Source organism: Callithrix jacchus, chromosome X, assembly GCF_049354715.1.
Source record: "Callithrix jacchus isolate 240 chromosome X, calJac240_pri, whole genome shotgun sequence".
NCBI lineage: Eukaryota > Metazoa > Chordata > Mammalia > Primates > Cebidae > Callithrix > Callithrix jacchus.
In genome coordinates, this window is record NC_133524.1 from 23,956,109 (window position 1) to 23,976,428 (window position 20,320).

Here is a 20,320-nt window from a genome sequence, read left to right on the forward strand (position 1 = left end):
AATTAATTCACCAACATAATGCCACTTATGAGAAGGAAGTGATCAGCCATGGGGAACAGAATGCCTTGTAGCTCTGTTATTTTTAAAAAGTCAAAGCAAGAAGTACACAGTTCTAATAACAGAAGGGATAAAGTGCTTTGTTCTTAGGTTATGCTCTAGAGTACGAGTTTTAAAAGGATTAAATATATAAACATCAAAGAAAGACTGCCCCGAAGCTAAGAGTTGTATCGGGAAACCCCCTGCTTTCTTATGTCCCCTATGTTCAAACATAAGACAACAGATCTGGTGATTAGAATGGTCTCTCTGTTCACTTTACACAGCAAAAGAAGAGAATTAAAGAAGCTTTCCCTTAGCAATATCATGACTACTGGTGAATCACTAAAAAATGGAAAAATTTTAACATGCATAAGGTCAGAGTCTATTCAGTTACTTTTTCTGTTATGTATTTTGGAACCACTTGACAGTTTTCCATTTTAACATTTTGAGGGATTTTTCTTGGTAGAACCCAGAGAAGGACTGCTTAAGTTTTGCCATCTGCAAAAAGGGTGGGTTGGATTAGAATAGCAAACACTTTTGGTTCCATACAATATTTTTGTTGGTCCACAGAACTTCTCTAAAGAATACCAACATTAGAAATGAATCCAAACACTGAAAACCTGATTAATGGATAGGCCACAATATTGCCATTTTACAGCACTTTTAAATGAACAGCAAATACAGAAATAACATTAAATTGTTTGTAATATTCATGGCATATTATGTTATCTGACTAGAATGTTTTAAAATCTAGTCAAGGCATTTTAGAAATGGAATTAAGTAATATTTTGCTTAACAGCAGAATGAGCAAATGTAAAAATGTAGATTTTGATATCAGATAGACCTGGGCTCTATTTATGCTTCCATTATGATGTAACCCTGCACGAGATATTGAATCTCCTTAATCCTCAACTTTGTCTCTTTAAAATGGGTTTGACAATGGGCTTAAGAGCACACAGAGTGATTCTGCAAGTCATATAGACTAGATATTTGAAAGTGCCTAGGGCTAACTTTGGCACATGAAATGCATAAAAATATTCTTTTCCCATTTTCTATTATTCCTGTAAATTTTCAGCACAATTACTCCTTAAATGCAAGAGATTATATTTTAGAGTCCTTTCTAACAGTTCCCTTTAAATGTCTCACTCCTCATATAAACATCACAAGGGTATAAAAGTATTGGACGCAATTTGAAATATGATCATATTGTATTGGTGGCCCATCGACTTAAATTTATTTTCATCTTAATTGGCCTGGTTTAGAAAAAGATGATCAACCCCTGAATTACATTAGTTTACAGAACTTTTTTAGCTCTAAAATTTTTCTAAAACCAACTTAAAAGTGATAGAAGCTGAAAAGGGTAGCGGGTAGCTAGGTTGTATCAGATCTGTCCCTGGTGCTGAAAGTGAAAAATGTACCTAAACTGTCCTCATTTAGATAGAGTAGAAGGGAAACTAGTGGGACTTAATGAAAATCCTGAATTGCACCTTGTTTGCTATTAAGAAAGTGACATTACTCAGGCATCTCCAGAATACAGTGATCATCTTCTTTGACCAAGTTAAAACTTTAGGACCACCCCAAGGGAAGAAAGAGAAAGGAGACACCAGCCCAGCCCAGTGATCAAAAGGCTATCATAAGGTTGATGTGTGCTGAAACACAATTACCTGCCCATACACTTGAGTTATAGATTAGTTTTTAAATGCATATAGACTTTGCTGCTTTCAATGTCCCAAGGGCCTCTAAGTGTTCCTTGTAAAATGTGTCTGAAGCAGTATCCCATTGAGCCCAGTTTAGCAAAATGATACTCATTTATAGTTAGCAACATTTCTTTGTGTATTAAAATATGCACATCCAATTTAAAGAGTTTCTCTTAAGTAAGCACTTTCCATCCATCTTATTTACAGCTCAAATTTCTCATGTGGAATAACAAATATTTTGAATATGTGAAATCAGAATTGTTAACTACTTTTTAAAAAAATAACTGATCATTGGTTCTAACAAAATGATTTTAAAAACCATTTGTCTGAATGTGGTAGCATCCTTATCTTCCTTGAGTGATTTATATATTTTACTCTAATAAGCCACCAACAGGCATTCACTCAAGTCTGCTCTGTGCTCAATCCTAGCATTGAAGGTCTGAAGGTGAAATCAAAAGTTCAAGGTAAGGTTCTTGGCCTGTAGGAAATTAAAATCTTGTTAAAAGAACAGGAAGAATATATAACATACATAATATATATGAAACATCAGACAATAAAGAAGCTGAAAACAGCAAGCAAGATGCTAATTCTAGGGCTAAATGTATTCTAAGACCAGGGACTGGCCAGATACCATTTATGATTTCTGTGAATCCCACACACTGATAGGACGGTACTTCTCTGAAATTTACCTTATACAAGTTCATATTTTAATCCTCTGTATTTTTATTCAACCATATTAAACTACAAATTCCTTGAGAGCAAGGAATCCTTTGCTCAATTTCTCCTGGTTACGAAGCACAGTAGAAACTTGCTCACTGAAATAATTCAAATAAAATTGCTCAGAGTTAATAGAGTTAAATTAACCAATGTTGGTTGTGGCAGTCATAGAAGGTTTATTGGATGTGTGAGCTGGGATTTTGAGACAACCTTGAAGGAAGGAAGGATTTTGAAAGGTAGAGAGAAGGTATGGCCATGCTTTTTGTTAGGAGAAAAAAGCCAAGCAAAGGTTTAGAACTAAGCACTTTAACTCACCAGTGGTAATGTGAGCACAGACATCCAGAGAGTGTGTGCCAAAGCGTTTTCCCCTGAATCGGAACATGAAATATCTCTCAGTTGGCCCTGAGTCCTGTGTCTACTCAGAAAAATAATTTTGCATGATTTTTTTGCCTTACATCTTCACAAATCATCCTTCCAAAAGACCCATGATGATATTGAAAGCCTGCTGAGTTGGCAGAACATCCAGAAAGACCCAGACATAACAATGAGCCCACTTTTGAGCAGGGAATCATCTACACACAGCAGTGTGTCTCTTTAAGTAAACAATTAAGGCTTGCCACACGTTTTCTCTTTTTGATTTCAAGTTTAAACTATCTTTAGAAATCTCTTTGGATATCATTTCAGGGAGTACAGCGTTGCTATGCATAAAACAGCTTCTTGGTCAAAACATGGCTGAGACCCAGTAGATACTTCATGGAGACATCCCCACTCAAGGGAGCTCTGATGTTTGCCAAAGAGCTTCCCCAATTTGAAAGGATAATTCTTGTCCTACTTTGACCTTATCTGCATGTGCTTCCATTCTCCAAGAAATCTTATGTAGGTCTTTTAGGTTAGCAGAAACACCCAACACTTGGCAATATGTCAGAACTATTGAGATTGGGATGGTATAAAATAATAAACACATTACAGTAACTGCTACCCTCAATTGCAGCCTCCCAAATATCCTTTGTATTATATCATCTGCTATGCATAGTGATTTCATGGTAGACATAGAACTATTTAGATTTAAGATATATGCATAAAAACATTTTCTTGTTTCTCAGGCAGAAAATGCTGATGTGATTAAAAGCTAATGCTTGAAACATTTGCTAGACAAGGGCAGGCCTTTGTTTGTAACCTTATCAAATCAAAGAATCTTTTCTTTTGAATCCCTACTCCATATTATGATCAATCTCTCTGGCATATCTGAGCAAGACTGAGCCAAAAAACTGATTCCAAATGTACCACATGATAGAAATCCCTGTAAAATAGGACTAATTTGGTGTTTCATCAAAGAATTTAATCCCTGTGAAGTAATGCCCTTGTCCCTTCCAATTTAAAAATTATTAGAAAGACATTTGTTGGGAGCTGTCTACTTAACATATAGTGGCAGATATTTGATCCTAAGAAAATAGAGATACAGCCAAAGGTTTATGTACAGGATGTTCATCTCAGTGTTATTTATAGTAGCAAAATTTTTAAAAACTAAGTGGCCAACAACATGGAATAATGTACATTAAGGTCCAGATGTATGGTGGAATTCTATGCAGCCATAAAATCTTTTATAGCAATAATAATTGAAATGAGAAAATGTTCATGGAATATGTTTAATGGAAAAAATGGTTATCAATCAGAATGTTTACTATGATCCTAAATTATAGAAAAGAAAGTAAATACACATCATATATACATTGTCAGTGCCCTCTTGCCAAGGACCACCAAGACCACACTAAATCATTGACCAAACTGGGTTTCCTTCTTGTTTCAGCAAGGAACACACACCATGGAGAACTAAGAGGTGTCTTAAGAAGAAGGCATTAGAAAGGGCACCTAGGATTCGGGCTTGTGTTAAGTAATTTGGGGGAAGGTTGAAGTCAGTGGGGCTTGCACAGGATCGGGTACCACTAGGAAGCAGAGGTAGTTTTACGTCTGAGTGTCTTAATCTTTTTTCTAGAGGGAGAAAAGATTAGAATGACGCTAAAGCTGTAATATTTTCTTATTTATTTATTTATTTAGAGACAGAGTTTCACTCTTGTTGTCCAGGTTTGAGTGCAGTGGAATGATTTCGGCTCACTGCAACTTCCGCCTTCCAGTTTCAAGTGATTCTCCTGCCTCAGCCTTTCAAGAAGCTGGGATTACAGGTACCTACCATCACACGCAGCTAATTTTTGTATTTTTAGTAGAGACAGAGTTTCACTATGCTGGCCAGGCTGGTCTGAAACTCCTGACCTCATAACCCGCCCACCTCAGCCTCCCAAAGTGCTGGGATTACAGACGTGAGCCACCATGTCCGGTTGTAATTTGTTTTTAAAAGGCCACAACTGGTCCCATCTCTACTAAAATACAAAATTAGCTGGGTGTGGTGGCGGGCACCTGTAATCCCAGCTACTCAGGAGTAGGGCTGAGGCAGAAGAATGGCTTGAACCCAGGAGGTGGAGGGTGCAGTGAGCCAAGATCACGACACAGCACTCCAGCCTGGGTGACAGAGACTCCATCTCAAAAAATAAAAATACCCAAAAAACCATAACTGTCACTCATATTAGCCAGGATGACATGCTTAGCCATTTTTTGTGGTTTGGACAAGGTTCATGCTTTATCTGTTTCCAGATATGATTATGAAATGGTCCTAATTTTGTCTTAGTCCATCACAGTTACAGAATACTCCTACCTGACATTAGTGTTTCAGGAAATGGTTTACGTTCAGTGAGAGAACACCAAACTTAGTTGTGAGTGCCAGGCTAGCTCCTGAATGCCAGGGACTGATTTTCTTTTCACACATGTGTGTAGAATAGAATTATGACAAATATCATTTATTATATGTCAGCGATATTTCAGGCTGTAGGCACTGTTTTAAGTGCTTCACATCTTCTAATCTATTTAATCCTCACAGCAGTTCTATGGGGTTGGTATTGTTATTCCCATTTTCCAGAAGAGAAAAACTGTGCCATAAAGAAGTAAAGATACCCATTGTATTTTAGCTAGTAAATAGTGGAGCAAGGATTCAACTCAGTGGCTCCAGAACCAAAAGACTCAACTTCTGTATTATATTGCCTATGTGTACAATAAATTATCAACAACGGTTGAAAGGTAGTGGGAGGACACCAATACAAGTGTTTTGGTTTCCTTCTTTTTCTTACTTTCCAAATTGTCTAAAATTAATATGTATTCATTTTAAACTGAAAAGTAATAACTTATCAATGTTCCGGTGAAAGTTCTGATCACAAAGTCATTGGCCCAAATGCAAACCTAAGTCTTTGGTGGAGGCAATGCTCCCAGAACTTCTACAAAAAGGGAATAAAAATCGGGAGGGGGCAACACCCTTCCTGCACTCTTCCATGTGGTCTCTCTCTCTCTCTTTCTCTCTCTCCTCACTCACTCTCTCTGCTGCTCCAATTCAATTTAGACAACACTAACTGGATTGCCTGCAGTAAAAGGTGGCCCAAGGTCCACACTCACTTGGTTCTGTCTCCAAATTGAAACATACAGGGTGGGAGCGCCCCTAAAGATACGTAAGGACAGTTATGAATAGAGTAGGGAGGACTAGAAACAAATGCCTTGGCCCCAAAGGAAAGGCCTTTTCTGTGTGGGAGGACAACACTCTCACCCTAGCCAGCTGAGCAATGCAGTTTCTCCTGCTCTAAGATGCAGTCCAGGCACTGAGGGAGGGCACTCCGTTCTTCAGCCCTTGTGAGGGCTGACATTAAAAGGCCGGAAATTCTAGGGACGAGGGCAAATCGAGGTTGGGAAGGAGCCATTTGGAGGGTCAAAGACTTCAGAATGAAAAGAGCTTCGTCAAAATGTTAAAGACGTCCAAGGAGACCTGTCAGCTGGTTTACCTTCTGTTACTTTTGTCCCTGTGCTCGCATCAGGGCACCTAAAACAGCTCTGTTCATTCCCTGTGCAGAGACCGATTTTAGGCCTCCTGAGAAGTGCCCACCCACTAGCTGCTGCTGGCTCCGTTGCAAAGAGCTGGGTTCGCAGTATTTCCCACCGCCACCCCTCCTCCCCGCCCTTCCATCTTTCCGTCTGCCCGGGCTGAGAGCCACGCGGGGCATCCACCCTGTCGTTTAGCACCTCAGCTACGCAATGGTGGGTGGTTTCCCAAAGCGTATGCCCTCGCAGCCACTCACGCTCTCCCGGCCGCTTGCAGGGGCACAAGTCAATGAGGTTTTTCCCTCCGCGATCATCGTGAATCAGCAAAGCGCTGCAGAACAGCGGCATGTCCGCAAGCAGAAATTAAGATGCTGGAGGAATGGCACAAGTGCAGTGTGGCATGGGGAATTTCTAGCCCCTTCTTATGTGTCCCTCCCAGGGATGGCAATACTGGGGGTGGGGAGCCCGCTGGAAGCTGCTGGACTTAGGCGTCCTGGGGAGCCTTTGGCAACAGAGCAGTGTGGGGAATAAGGAGGAAGAGCACAGAAAGTGGATGAGAAATGGGTGGAAGGATCTGGGGAACACAAGCAGGGCAGGGCAGGTGTGCCCCCTGGGCGGGCAGTGCAGCAGGTGCAGGTGTTGCTGAGGAAAGGTAGGAAGGAGGGTCTTGTATGGGGGAAGGAAGGAGATCATCAAATAAGGAGGATTTCCCAAAACGCGACTTCCTGTTTCCAACGTGCAAGTTCCCAAGTTCAGTTTGAGAAGTGAAGGGCTAGGTGTAGGGGAGTCTGGAATGGGAACATTAGGGAAATGCCTCCCGGAGGCACCTTCTCCTACCCATTCTCCTCTTTCTTTCCCCACCACTCCCCTTCCTCCTCCGTCCCTATTCCATCTGCCTTCAGCTTTGATTAATATGCATGTCTAGCTCCTCAGTGCCGGCCACCGCCTCCCATTCGACCCCTAGCACTGGGAGGCTGAGCTGGAGGCTAAGCGCTCCAAGCACGGAGCCTGAGGACCCCTCGCTGTGCCCTGGACCCCACCCCCCTGGCCTGAGGGAGCCCCTCAGTGACCCAGACTCCGAGATCCCGCTCGGTCTGCGTTGCTGTGGACAGACCCAGGAGCTTGGAGCGCGAAATGAAACGCGCTAAATTGTACCTGTGCGTGGCCGTTCCTGCCGCCGCCGCAGGTCTTTCCCCGGGCCGAAGCCGGCGCCCGCCTTCTCGGGGAATTCTCCGGAGGGGGAGTGCGAGGGGAACCACGGTGACTGCCTGCTAGCTCACGGCTGGCGCGCACACGCACACACCCAACTTTGCCAAGCCATCGGCGCCCCACGGGCTCCCCCGCGCCCCCTGCGGCTCAACACACTCCAAGACCTGTATCTCTCCTGGTCTGAGATAAGGTTCCCTCCACTCTTACACCTTCGCGGGTGGGGGAGGAGAGGGCGGAGTGAGGCAGAGAAGGAGGTTAACGCTACTGACTCCCTGGCCAGCCTTTCTCAAACACTCTATGCCCGCAGGGGAGCCCGCGCCAGCCACGCCGCACCAGGTCCCCCAGACCTGCTGGTGACGACAAAGAGAGGAGGAGGAGGAGAAGGTAGGGCGAAGAGCCGCCCGGGAGCCCGGGAGCCCTGGCGACAGACAGTTCTATCGACTGACCGGCAGTATCAGCACTTTTATTACTAAAGGACTGGGTGGGGAGGTTGGGGGGTGTGCAACAGAGCTGGCCAGCCCCAATCCACTCTGGAGCAACCCTAAATGAAGGCCAGAAAGATTCTCCAAGGATACCTTTTGAGTGGACGTGCTCCAGACACACAGCCGGACCCCTTGGTCCCGCCGAAGCTACAGTGTTGGGGATATTTTAAAGGGCTCTTATTTGGGAGGAGGCGTGATTTCCACCTTCGAGCGTCTTCGCTCCCCACCCCCTCTCGGCAACAGCCAGTGCGCGCCACCACCTGAGCCTAGCGAGAGCCGGGACGCACGCAATCTTCAGCCTGCTCCTTTTCGCCTCTAGGGAGACTCGGCTCTGAGCGGGTCCGCCCGACACCCATCCCCTCCCCCACTCCGGAGAACTCTTTACTTTTTGTTTGGAAAATCAGGGCCATTTCTTTATTTATCTCTGGGTCTTCCCGGAGGAGGGCAGAGAAGGGGAGAGCGAGCTCCGCCGGCCGGGCCGGGGGAGGGGAGCGCACAGAGGGGAGGGGACTGGGTGTAGCCTGGAATTCTCCGTCCTCGTGTTCCTGGGCTGGCGCGCAGAGTCTCCTGGCGCTAGCGCCGTCGCCGCTCCCCGCGCCACCCCATCGTTGGCCTTGGGGGTCGGTGAGTGGGGTCACGATGCCCCGCGGGGGCTGCCACGGGCCCTGCCCGCGCTGAGAGGGGACGCGGCCGGGCGACGTGGCGCCCCCCGGGCGGGGAGGCGGTGGGGGGTGGGGAGGGCACACGCGATAGGGCGGAGTGGGGGCGGCGCAGAGGCCGCCAAGCTGGGGGGCTCTTCGGGAGGGCGCGGCCGCGGGCAGGAGGGCGTGTCTCCAGCCCGAGGGGACCCTCCCGAGGCGCGGCGCGGGACTCCCCGATGGTGGTGCCGCGGCTCCGGGAGAGCTCAGGGTCTCGCCTTCGCCGTTGCCGCCGTCGCCGCCGCCGCGGGCGCCGCCGCCGCCGCCGCCGCCGCCGCCCGAACCCGCGCCGAGCGTGCGCCTCGCCCTCCTCCCGCGCCCGCTCTGCTCTAGGATGCTGCGGCAGGTTCTGCACAGGGGCTTGAGGACGTGTTTCTCCCGGCTTGGCCACTTCATTGCCAGTCACCCTGTCTTCTTCGCCTCGGCGCCGGTGCTCATCTCCATCCTGCTCGGCGCCAGCTTCAGCCGCTACCAGGTCGAGGAGAGCGTGGAGCACCTGCTGGCGCCCCAGCACAGCCTGGCCAAGATCGAGCGCAACCTCGTCAACAGCCTCTTCCCGGTCAACCGCTCCAAGCACCGTCTCTACTCGGACCTGCAGACCCCTGGGCGCTACGGCCGGGTCATCGTCACCTCCTTCCAAAAAGCCAACATGCTGGACCAGCACCACACCGACCTGATCTTAAAGGTGAGAGGGGGGCGGGTGCGGGCAGACTCCGCCAGCGCCGCGGCGGCGGTCGGGCTGGCTCTACGCTGGGGTCCCGGCTGAGAGCGCCACCTCTCCTAGCCCAGGCGGCTGCCGCAGGGGCTCTCCTGCACCGCGCGCCCCAGGGCGGCCGCCTGGAGCCTCCCAGCCTCCTGGGCAGGGAGCGTCGGGGTCCAGGTCCAGCCCTGCCCGCGTCTCCTCTGCCGCCACCCCGCAGCTGCTGCAACAGTTGGGGCGGCGACGGCCACGGTGCTGTGATCGGTGCGCTTGTTTTGGTCGCAGTGGGCTTGGGGGCAGGGAGGCTTTGGGGTAACTGGGCCAGGAAGTAGCTGGAGAGAAGACATTCTGTAAAGTCCTACTACTTGAGAACAAAATACTATGCTCGGAGGGGATTCCGAGGTGCCCCTCTCTGTCCTCAATTTTGTTTCTCCCTTTTTCTGCAGCCCCCGCCCCCGAGTGTTTGGGGAAAGGTTGTTGGTGGGAGAGGTTGGGAAAGGGCAAAAGAATGTGAGGCAGATGGTGAGGAAAGTGCCTCCCACCCGCCCAGAAAGAAATGTGGTCTCTGGTGAGGACAGGGGGCTGCCCTGCTGCTGTCTTCTCCGGAGCGAGGTAGCCATCTCTATCTTCTAGGGTACGAAATTATGTTTGTAATTCGCAGTTACTTCGTCTTTCACAGTAGCTCCTCAAGAAATGGCAAAACTTTGGGAAAAGAGGGAGCCGATCAATCCACTTTTATTTGGGTGCATCTGAGCATGGGGTTGAGGGGCAAAGCCAGAGGGCTGAGAACAGACGTCGGGCTGTGTGGCCCCCGAGAAGAGCATGGGAAACGGAGCAGCTGGTTAGAGGGTGACACTCGCAGAAACCGGTTTTGCTATCAGCTTGAGGTGGGAATTTGGCGTGGAAAGTGAGGTTAATGGTGGTAACTTTCAGGAAGTTCCTAATAAAAGCAGAGGAGTGAAAACTACAGATGGAAAAGTAGAGACCTCAGGAGAGAAAAGTAAAAATAGGTGAGAATGTTCCATCTGAATCCCTGATGGGGATTGTGGGGCTTGTTTACTTAAGGTTCTCCTTTGGGGAGGGCAGACAAGAACCAGTCCCAGCTGGGACTCTGGTGCAGAGGGATGGAAGGAAGGTGATGGTTTTGTGTGAGTCTCTAGTACAGATCTGGTACTAGAAGCCGGTTAGATTTCTAGTCTACTTATCCCAAAGGGAGTCTGCCAGGAAACCTGGGGAACTCTTTCCTCTTCTTTTCCTCTACAGCTAAGTTTATCCCTAGAGACAAGCCAATTTTCATCTATTATTTCCCTCCCTCTGTTTGTTGACATATTATCAATCAGCAATTAGTAATGAGGGGAAGCTGACTAGGGGCTCAGTGGAATTAGAATCTTCCCACACTCAGTGGCTCACAGATCACACATTTACTCATCATAGAGCCTTAATAACATTAATCCTGAGATGTTTGTTTTTCTCATGATTAGACTTCCAGCATCATTGGTTTTTTTTCTTCAATACTTCATTGACTATATTGTGACACACAGATAAATACTGATCCAAAAGCTTTCCCAAGAAAGCATGTAGTAGATTCATCATGGGCATAAGGAAACTATAATTTAACCAGTCCTGACAGTTGGAAATGCTCCATGTTTTGATTGATGATCTACTAAATGATATTTCTCTTTTTGTGTTCTTTTCAAGGTGATGTTTCCATTGGCTTATTCCCCCCCCCCCAAACTGTGACAGGCAGTTACCATTTACATTCACTCTCAAGGTTAATGAGACATCAACAAGCACATCAGATCTCTTTCAACTGGATTATTTCTTCCCTATTTGATTTTGTTCAGTTCAGGACAGAAAACAGTATAAGAGAAGGCTGAAACTGGAGAGAGGGAGGCTTGGCTTTGCCTCCATGTCTAAAGGGCAATTTTAAAGGACAATGGTCAAGTCAGTGGATTGTTTTAAGAAGTGGGAGGGTTTTTCATCTTCTAGGTGTCTGAATAAAATCCAAACCAAGCCTAATAGTGATACGAACTCTTTTCTAGCTGATGACTCTCTGGTTAAATGAGTGAATACAGCTTATAAAAACCCAGACTTATGAAACCAAGGGAAATATCTTCAATTTTAAATGATATATTCAATGTTTTCTTTCTGCATCCAGCCCTTATTTTTGGTAGGTATGGAGCCAGGGGACGGGAAATGGACCTTCAGTAGTCATGGTAATGTAAAGTGTGGGAGTGAGCACTTATTTTTTTAATTTTGTTTTTCCATTTAGAGACATGATGACTTGTCCTTTACAAAAGGTGTCAGGAGTGAAAGAATCACTGCTGTTTTCGTTACTAGTGTTATTCTGATACCTCATTACTGGCATCAAGGATAGCATTGACAGTGAAAACTGTACACACCACTGAACAGTCCCTGCCTGTTTAATGGCATCGTATTTGAAATGAAGTGAAGTGGACAAAGCATAAGGAGGGTCTGAGGCTTTTTCAGACCCCGGTACAAAACAGAGGAAGTGACTTGTAGGGTGTTGCTTCAAGCATGAAGAGTAGACCCATTCTCTCCTCTTAATGTTTTGGGCTTGTACCTGCTCAGTGAAGGCGGAGATCCTTCTTGGGATATTGGTCCTGCTATTTGCTGACAAAAAAAATAGACTGGGAGGGAGTGATGACAGAAAACGAAAAGCCCGGTTGACGTTTTTAAATGTAATTGAGGGTATTACAGAAAAATATCTGTATTTGAAAATCCAGCTGATATGGTTTGGAGGAGCTTTCTCGAATTTGCGCAAGTGATATGGTTATCGTACTCTGACACTGTAGCATAGAAGTTGACCCCACACCGAGAGGCAAGACTCTTCCCAGCACTGGTTTACCCAGAAGGCTACAGGGCAAAGATGTAACATTAGGCAGAAGTGGGTAGGACCTGATGGTGCTGATAAGGGCTCAAGCATTAATTTCTGAACCTCTTTAAATAAATGCTCTTCTTCAAACATCTTCCTTTTCCTAGAAAATTAAATCCAGCTGATTAGATCTTTTAACAGAAAATCCATGATGTTCATCTCAAAGCAAATTTCAAAGTAGGGCCTCACTAGCTTTTATAGATACGTTTCTTTGCGATCACCTAAAATGAAGTGTAAGTAGGTCCCTTTGATAATTGATCCAGGGTGTTAACAAAACAATACTCGATATTCCAGAATCATCCATGTAAAGTCAAGAATCAGTACAGCCCAGTACTTATGATAATGACATCATCTTTATAGGACCTTATAGGTTATAAACATACAGTATGTTTAAATACAGTAAACTAGGAAAAATGCTATATCCCATTTTACATATGAGAAACTCATTAGAAGTTAACTGACTTGACCATGGAAAAAAGACAAGGCTAGAACCAGAACCGGACTGGATCCAGGGTTTTGGACTCCAAGCCTAGTGTTTTTTTCACTATAGTTTACTTTCATATGATACACTACTTGAATGATTTAAAATGTACATTTTAGTTATCCAAATGAAGTACAGTTGACCAAAGTTTTATATCCCACCCCATACAGTTGTTCTAATAATGGTAATTAGATCATAAGGATATTTTCTTGATTGATTCTGTCTGGTGTTAATTAAAATCCACATACAGAAACTACAAATGCCCAAAGTAAAGCATAACATATATGTAATAATACACGAGGATAGACAAATATTTTATTAGAAAAAAATCTCTGGATGATTGAATGTAGCAGCTTCCTGACTGAGTGCTGCTTATTGGCAGGGTTCAGGTGGATTGAACTTTAGTGCCTTACACAGTCCCCAGCACATAGTAGCTACTCAATAAATACTTGTTGAATAGACCCTCCCTAGTTTACGCAGACATCTATGTGATGAGTTAAGGAAAATTCCATAAAAACAAATTTGAAATGTATTTGTATAGTGAGATTTTAATTTTTCCAACTTTAGAGACAGTTTCTAGAATTCTTTGTTTGCAAGATATCATTCTTCCCTCCTTAATAACCTCTGTAGTCACATCAAAGCATATTTCAGTTTTAAAATTAAGTAGGGGCATTTCCTTTGTAGAAAGTCCTCATCTTCAGAGGAAACTCATAGGATGCTTTATTCCAAACCACGGAAAGGACACATCCTCACTTAGCAAACATTCTTCCATATACTAGATCTCATTTCCTTCAAATATCAAGCTTCTGTTTTACTTAAACCTTTTATGTTTAAATACATTAAAAAGAATTAAGTTGCAAACAAGATTAATAAAATCTAACTTGAAGTTACTTACTTCAGGCTTTCCAAGAAGGGCAGCATAACTGCTAGCTCAGGGTCACAAAGCCTGAGTAGCTGGATCAAGGTGACAGCTTTTCCATATACTGTCTCAGTGCTTTTAATCATTATGCGAATCCCCATCATTTCTTTCTCTACGGTCTAAGGATCAGCAAATTTCAGCATGTTTTTGAACTTAGATGGAGTTTTTACAGTTTTAAAGGATTATAAACACAACAAAATAAAAACAAAGACCATATAGCAGAGACTGTTCATGGCTCACAAAGCCTGAAAGATTTGCTATCCTTCACGTTAAAAGTTCCTATGCTGTATTCTATAACTCCATTACTAGAGCACTTTCAAGAAGTTAATACTGTTAACCTGTAAGGCAATAGTTCCCAACCAGGGCTGACTATGCACCCACCCAGGGGACATCTGGCAATGTCTGGAGACATTTTTGGGTATCACAACTTGGGAAAGAGGCATGTGCTACTGGCATCTAGTGGGTAGAGGCCAGGTTTGCTGCTAAACATCCTGTGATGTATAGCATGGCCTCCACAACAAAAAATTGTCTATCCCCAAATGTTAATAGTGCCAAAGTGGAGAAATTCTTTGCCTTGCATGTTTGTTTTTTAAAGATTCTTTTTGGCTATATTGATTATGTAAAATGAAAAGATGCCAAAGAGAAGTTCATAGAACTCTAGGGACAAATATTATGACCTTTGAGGTGATGCTCTCTTGGGCAATTGAGCGGAGACCAGATTTTCCAGTATAATCTTCCCCAAAATGTAGTTATCTTGCTCTCTTCGGTAGCTCTGTCCCTTCAGGTCTAAATATCACCTGCTGTAGAGGAGCCCAAGAAACCAAATGCAGTATAACTGCTTGAATGACAAAGTGGCTAAACTGACACTGACCTTTGAGACTTGTCAATTATTAGAGTGCCCATTATTGGCATGCCTTAAGCATCCATCGGTAGCAGTTGCCCACTGAGGCCGGGCTTCTTCTGACAGTGTGTAAGACCCCACTGTGAGCAGCGACCTGAGAAGGAGGCAGGAGGCAGTGCTTTGTTGCCTATTCCAGCCTCTCTGCTTCTTTGAGTATAAAAGGACAATAGAAGAGCTTGCATCTAAGAAACACGGAATCAAAGAACCTTGGGTTTAGAAGGCACATTAAAGGTCATCTCCACAGAGGCTAATGCTAGAATCTTCTCTTAGCATCTCAGGGTGCTTTGTCTAGTGACAGATGCCACGAAGCCTTGAGCAGTCCAGTCCCTTCTGGTGAGTTATCCAAGTGGCAGATAGATACTCTTAGAAAAGACCGAGCCTGGATCCGAAAGGCAGCATTTGTGCATTTGCTGGGTCAGTCAGTTGACTTTTACACTTTATGTTTGCCCTGGGGGAAAATTAAGGAGAGCCTGAGATCGGTTTTCATTCCCCTTTCATTTCATAGGTAGTGTATCCAAATAATCTAAGCACAATCTCATTTTAGGATTGTCTGACTTTTAAGTATGTTCCATTTCTGTGATTAGTATGTCAAATGCCCACTTGTCTCATTTAGATTTGGGGAGCAATCTTTTAATTCTCCATTCAGGTACACATTTGAGACAAACTTTGGTTAAACTGAAATTTAAATAAAAACCCATAGTGGGAGAGGAAGCCCACCTCTGTAATGACTCATAGCATCTTGAAAGATGCCATATTAGAGTTAGGGAAGGATGATTATTTTTTAAATGACCACAAAAACTGAGCCTCTTAGGATTCACCAGACCTATAAACCTCACAGAACTGTCAAGCATTGAACTGGTGACTCTTTATAAGTATGAGAAGGAGAAGTAAGCTAACAGAAGTGATTTGTTTTCTACCTGAGTGGTTGCAGTCCCTTGGCACAAGAGCTAGGGAAATGTGAGATGCTCATGAGCTGATCAATTCTGACTTTGTGGGATGTGCCATCTGGTACCTGATTTGGGGGCTCAGTGTGAGCCCCAAGTGATACTTGAGATAGGCTTAAAGCAGACCTTTGAAGTCACCTGCTGCATAGCACATCGCGGCAAGCAGGCCTGTCTGCAGCACTGCCTGTGTCTCCACCACATACCCGGAAGGCCACAGAACTACCGAGGAATCCTGCCAGACTGATTTAATGACCAGCAGGGGAGGTGAGTAATCTCTAACCTTTAAAAGAAGAAAGGAAAAAAAGAGGAAATCAACACCAGTTGTTATTTCTTACGGGAAGCCCTGAATAATTTGTTATGCTTGGAACTTCTGAATTCATATTTTGAACAAAAGGAGGCAGTGAAGAAACAGAAAAAGCTATTTTTATCTTCTTGCTCTCTAAGAAATCCTCTTGAGAATATTGTTTCTGCTATTTTGAAAGATCCCCATTGTTAGGTCTTCTACTTTAATTCATAGGCTTCGAGTACAGTTAAGATGATTTATTTAAAGTGCAGTCGGTTATCTTGGGAGGCGATATCAGAAAAGGCTGATAGGGGAGTGGGGAAATAAAACAGTAAGTAGCAGAAAGCCAATCAAGAGAATATTATTAAGCTAGTGTGGGCAACTGAGGGGGGCTCAGTCTCGCTGGGGAACTCTGGGAGACACTGTAGAATATGTGTTGGAGAAATCTCAATTGTGGGTAGAGAAGCTGAATATTTTTTCCCCAACTCTAGCCATCATTGGTTGATTGAGCTGCATTTAGGAGCATTAAATTTCTGGCATTTTCATATGTTATATTTCTCCCTATAATTTTTTTTAAAAAGAATTGGGCACAGAGCTATTGGTGTTTGTAGCAAGCAACCTTAGCATGGAGAGGTGAATATGAGCTGAGACTATATGAGTAGGACCCTGTGAGCATCTGCCCTAAGGGTCTTATATTCCTCTGGAGTTACACTGCTAGAGATTTAGGGCCTAGGTTTCTAGGGAATGGATATTTATTCCTTTACTCAACAACATGGCTATGACCCTGTCTCCATGAAGCTTGCAGATAAGAATGATCCAGCATAGCTATTTAGTTATTCTTTGGTTTGACAAGTGCCAGTGGATGCTGGTAAAGATGATTCCAAACAGGGCCTAGACACCAACAGAATGTGTGGTTTTAGATGCCAAACCTCCACATTTGAGAGGCATATATTCAGCCATTCTAACCTTCATGAATACAGAAGTCTGCAGGCCCTCATCTTCACACATATACTTTTGTTGTTCTCCCTAGAAGTGCCCCCCACCACTCTTTAAGGACCAGTTCACATGCCTCCTACTTGATGAGGCTTTCTCAGATTCAATGGCTTCTTCTCTCCCTTAAATCTATTGGGCTTTCATTCTTATCTACATTCCTTAATGCATAGCTGTAGACTCTTACATAATTTGCTGTATTGTCATGTGATAGTTTCTCTTAAGCAAGATAATGAACTCTTCAGGGGCCAGAGCAATGTCTGACACTGCAGAATCCCTCCAAGAGTTTAGCATGATGTGGAGTGTGCAGCAGGTGCTTAATAAATTGTTACTGGTTGATGGTTTGTAAGATGGAAAATGTGCTCTCCCTCCCTATTGACTTATTTTGGTTAAATATAAATTTGCCTGGTAGCATGACCATGTAATTTCTTTTGCTCTACATTCATTTTTCATCCTTGACAAATCTTGGTTGCAAACTTGTTGATAAGCAATAAGCATCCATTCTGTTTCCAGATCTGCTGCCATTTATATAAGGAGAAATTCTTACAAAACCAAGTATCTGACAACCTTCTCTGGTCCAAGTATAGTTTGGGAGAGTATAAACTTGACCTCAGTCCCCATTCAGCAGTCCATTTCCATGTGGGAAGGTGGAGTCCTCTATGGTTCCCAGTGAGCACCCTGGAAATCAAGTCCCTACACTACACTTGCCCTTATTTACTTGAAGAAAGTCTCAAAACATTTGCCACACCCATACTCAAATGTAAATAGGAAACACACTTTAAAAAAAAATCAAGGACAAGTGTTTTTCCTGACCATAGCACCAGTGTTCAAGAGATCACCTTTCTGATGTTGCTCAGTCCCACTCTTCTTAAAAGTTGACCCAGAGTAACAGAAAGTATTTTTCTAAAAGGCAAACTTAAAAAAAAGATACTGGTACAAAATCAGCATATTTCTGTGAGTTCAATGAAAACACTGGAACTACTCATTTTTCAGCATTGAAGATAGAGATTCCTTTGCCCATTCTTCCATGAAGCTCTCCTGCAGTCACTAATACCATGGCTTTGTCAATTCTTTCTAATTGTCTCCAAAAAAATGCATCTCTGCTATAAAGCCATCATTATAAATGCTCAAAAACATTTTGTGATATTTGCATGAGGTTTGAGTTTTTGGATTTTGTTTTTGTTCTTGTGGTATAGGCAAGTACTCATACTGAGTAAAGTTTGTTTGATTGCTCTCAGACTTTTTAACATGCACACACATCACCTAGGCATCTTGCTAAAATACAGACTGATTCAGAGGATCTGCAGGTCTACATTTCTAACAAGATCTCAGATGATGTTGATGCTACAGACCAGCAGAACACACTTTTAGTAGCAAGGCTCAAATTTAACTGTTGTGAACAGATAACTGAATTTAGAATCAGGAAAGCCAACAAGCTCAAGTCCCAGTTCTCCTAAATATGTCTCTTTGGGCAAGTCACCTAACCTCCCTGAGAAACAGGTCCCTTATTTGCACTGGATGTAATAGCATCTCCTTCATCCACTTAAGGTAAAGATAGAATGAGATAAAGCATGTGAAAGCACTATGTAACCATAGCCTTCTGTAAGGTGTGTTATCATTATTACTATTTACTTTGAGAATGACCACTATTTCCTCATATGTGCCAGCTCTTTCAAAGCCATTATTGCCAGTTGTGTAAATACACATGTAGCCATTTTTTTCTTTGATCCAACAGGCAATAATGGGTGCTTAATCTACATTCAATACCCATATTGCCAATTTGTTGGTCTTTAATGACTCATCTGAGTCATTACAGACAATTGGATTCATCCTGCTGCTGAGCATGCAGCTCCTCTTCCCGCAGAAAGTTCTTAGGCAGGTGGAGCTGTGGGTGAGGACGGCTGCATTGCATTCCAGCACACCACCATGGTTTCTCTGGGCTCAGAACCTCCTCTCCATGCTTGATGAGACTTTGCACACAAAAGAAGCCTTCACTTCCTGCCCAGGGAAGTGCCTTTTGAATTCTGCCGGGCGTGGTGACTCACACCTGTAATCCCAGCACTTTGGGAGGCCGAGGCGGGTGGATCAGGAGGTTAGGAGTTCAAGACCAGCCTGGCCAAGATGGTGAAACCCCGTCTCTACTAAAAATACAAAAATTAGCCAGGTATGGTGGTAAGTGCCTGTAATTCCAGCTACTTGGGAGGCTGAAGCAGAGAATTGCTTGAACCTGGGAGGTAGAGGCTGCAGTGAGCCAAGATCGTGCCACTGCACTTCAGCCTGGGCGACAGAGCGAGACTCCGTCTCAAAAAAAAAAAAATAGTTCTGAGAGGCTGCAGGCTGTGATTTCAGGGCTCTCTTCACCACGTCTCACAGCACAGCATACCAAAGAGGTATTCTCCGGTAATTTAGGTGAGAATATTGATCATTCTCCTCTCTTACTGAATTTACAGGACTACAGTGTTTCCCTGGGAAATCTTGTCCACATAAGTAGATCTGCAAGCACTTCACAGGGAAGAGTGTCATTAGAATTGCCAGAGATCAGAAGCACCAGGCAAAGTGATCGTTGTAAAGTCCTTTGAAACTGGAATGTTGCCAAATCTTGCTGACTGTGAATTTTGATCATTTAGTTCAGTGTGCTTCCCCACCTACCCCTTTACAAAATTTCTTTTTATAGGATCCTAAAATAAATCCATAATTATTCACGCTCCACATCAAAGCCACCAAAGATTCCTCTGCCTATCTGGTTCACTATCCCTAATCTCTTCAAACAAAGTTAACCTCTGTGTAAGTGAGGGTTAGCAGTACTTCTCAAACTTTGTGCTTCTAAATTCCCTGGGAATTTCAGCATGCAGATTCTGATTCAGTAGGTCTGAGGCAGTAGCCCTGACATTCTGCACTTCTAACAAGCACCCAGGGGTGTTGATGCTACTAGTCTACAGACCACACTCTGAGTAGAGCAGTAGATTAGTGGATCTAAGGAACTTTGCTGAACCTTTGGATATCCTGACTACTCAGTTCTATTTTATTGCCTCTATAAGCTAAAGCAGTGACTCTCCAACTTGAGCAGACAGCCCTTGGAGAACTTGTTCAAAACAGATTGTGGTATCTACCCAACAGAGTTTCTGAGTCTGTAGGTATGCGATGGAGCCTGATAATTTGCATTTCTTTTTTTCTTTTCTTTTCTTTTTTTTTTTTAAGACAGAGTCTCGCTCTGTCACCCAGCCTGGAGTGCAGGTGGCACAATCTCAGCTCACTGCAACCTCCACCTCCTGGGTTCAAGCAATTCTCCTGCCTCAGCCTCCTGAGTAGCTGGGATTACAGGCACATGCCACATGCCACCACTCCCAGCTAATTTTTTTGTAATGTTTAGTAGAGACAGGGTTTCACCATCTTGGCCAGAATTTGCATTTCTAACAGGTTCCCAAGGTGATGCTGTTCTTACTGGTCCAGGGACC

At 44.1% G+C, this 20,320-nt stretch overlaps 1 protein-coding gene and 1 long non-coding RNA gene across 2 annotated transcripts in view; one reads left to right on the plus strand and one right to left on the minus strand.

Moving 5' to 3' along the window:
• The window catches only part of LOC144581091 (uncharacterized), a 281,407-nt gene extending 273,659 nt beyond the window's left edge, over positions 1–7,748 (minus strand). The window contains exon 1 of the long non-coding RNA XR_013531624.1: positions 7,518–7,748. This is a non-coding gene — a long non-coding RNA (uncharacterized LOC144581091). The remainder of the gene's footprint in view (positions 1–7,517) is intronic.
• A 1,307-nt stretch (positions 7,749–9,055) lies between these two features.
• Positions 9,056–20,320, plus strand: part of PTCHD1 (patched domain containing 1) — a 62,352-nt gene continuing 51,087 nt past the window's right edge. The window contains exon 1 of the mRNA XM_002807873.7: positions 9,056–9,436. Within this exon, the coding sequence (XP_002807919.3) occupies positions 9,086–9,436 (351 nt within the window). The 5' untranslated portion in view covers positions 9,056–9,085. The remainder of the gene's footprint in view (positions 9,437–20,320) is intronic.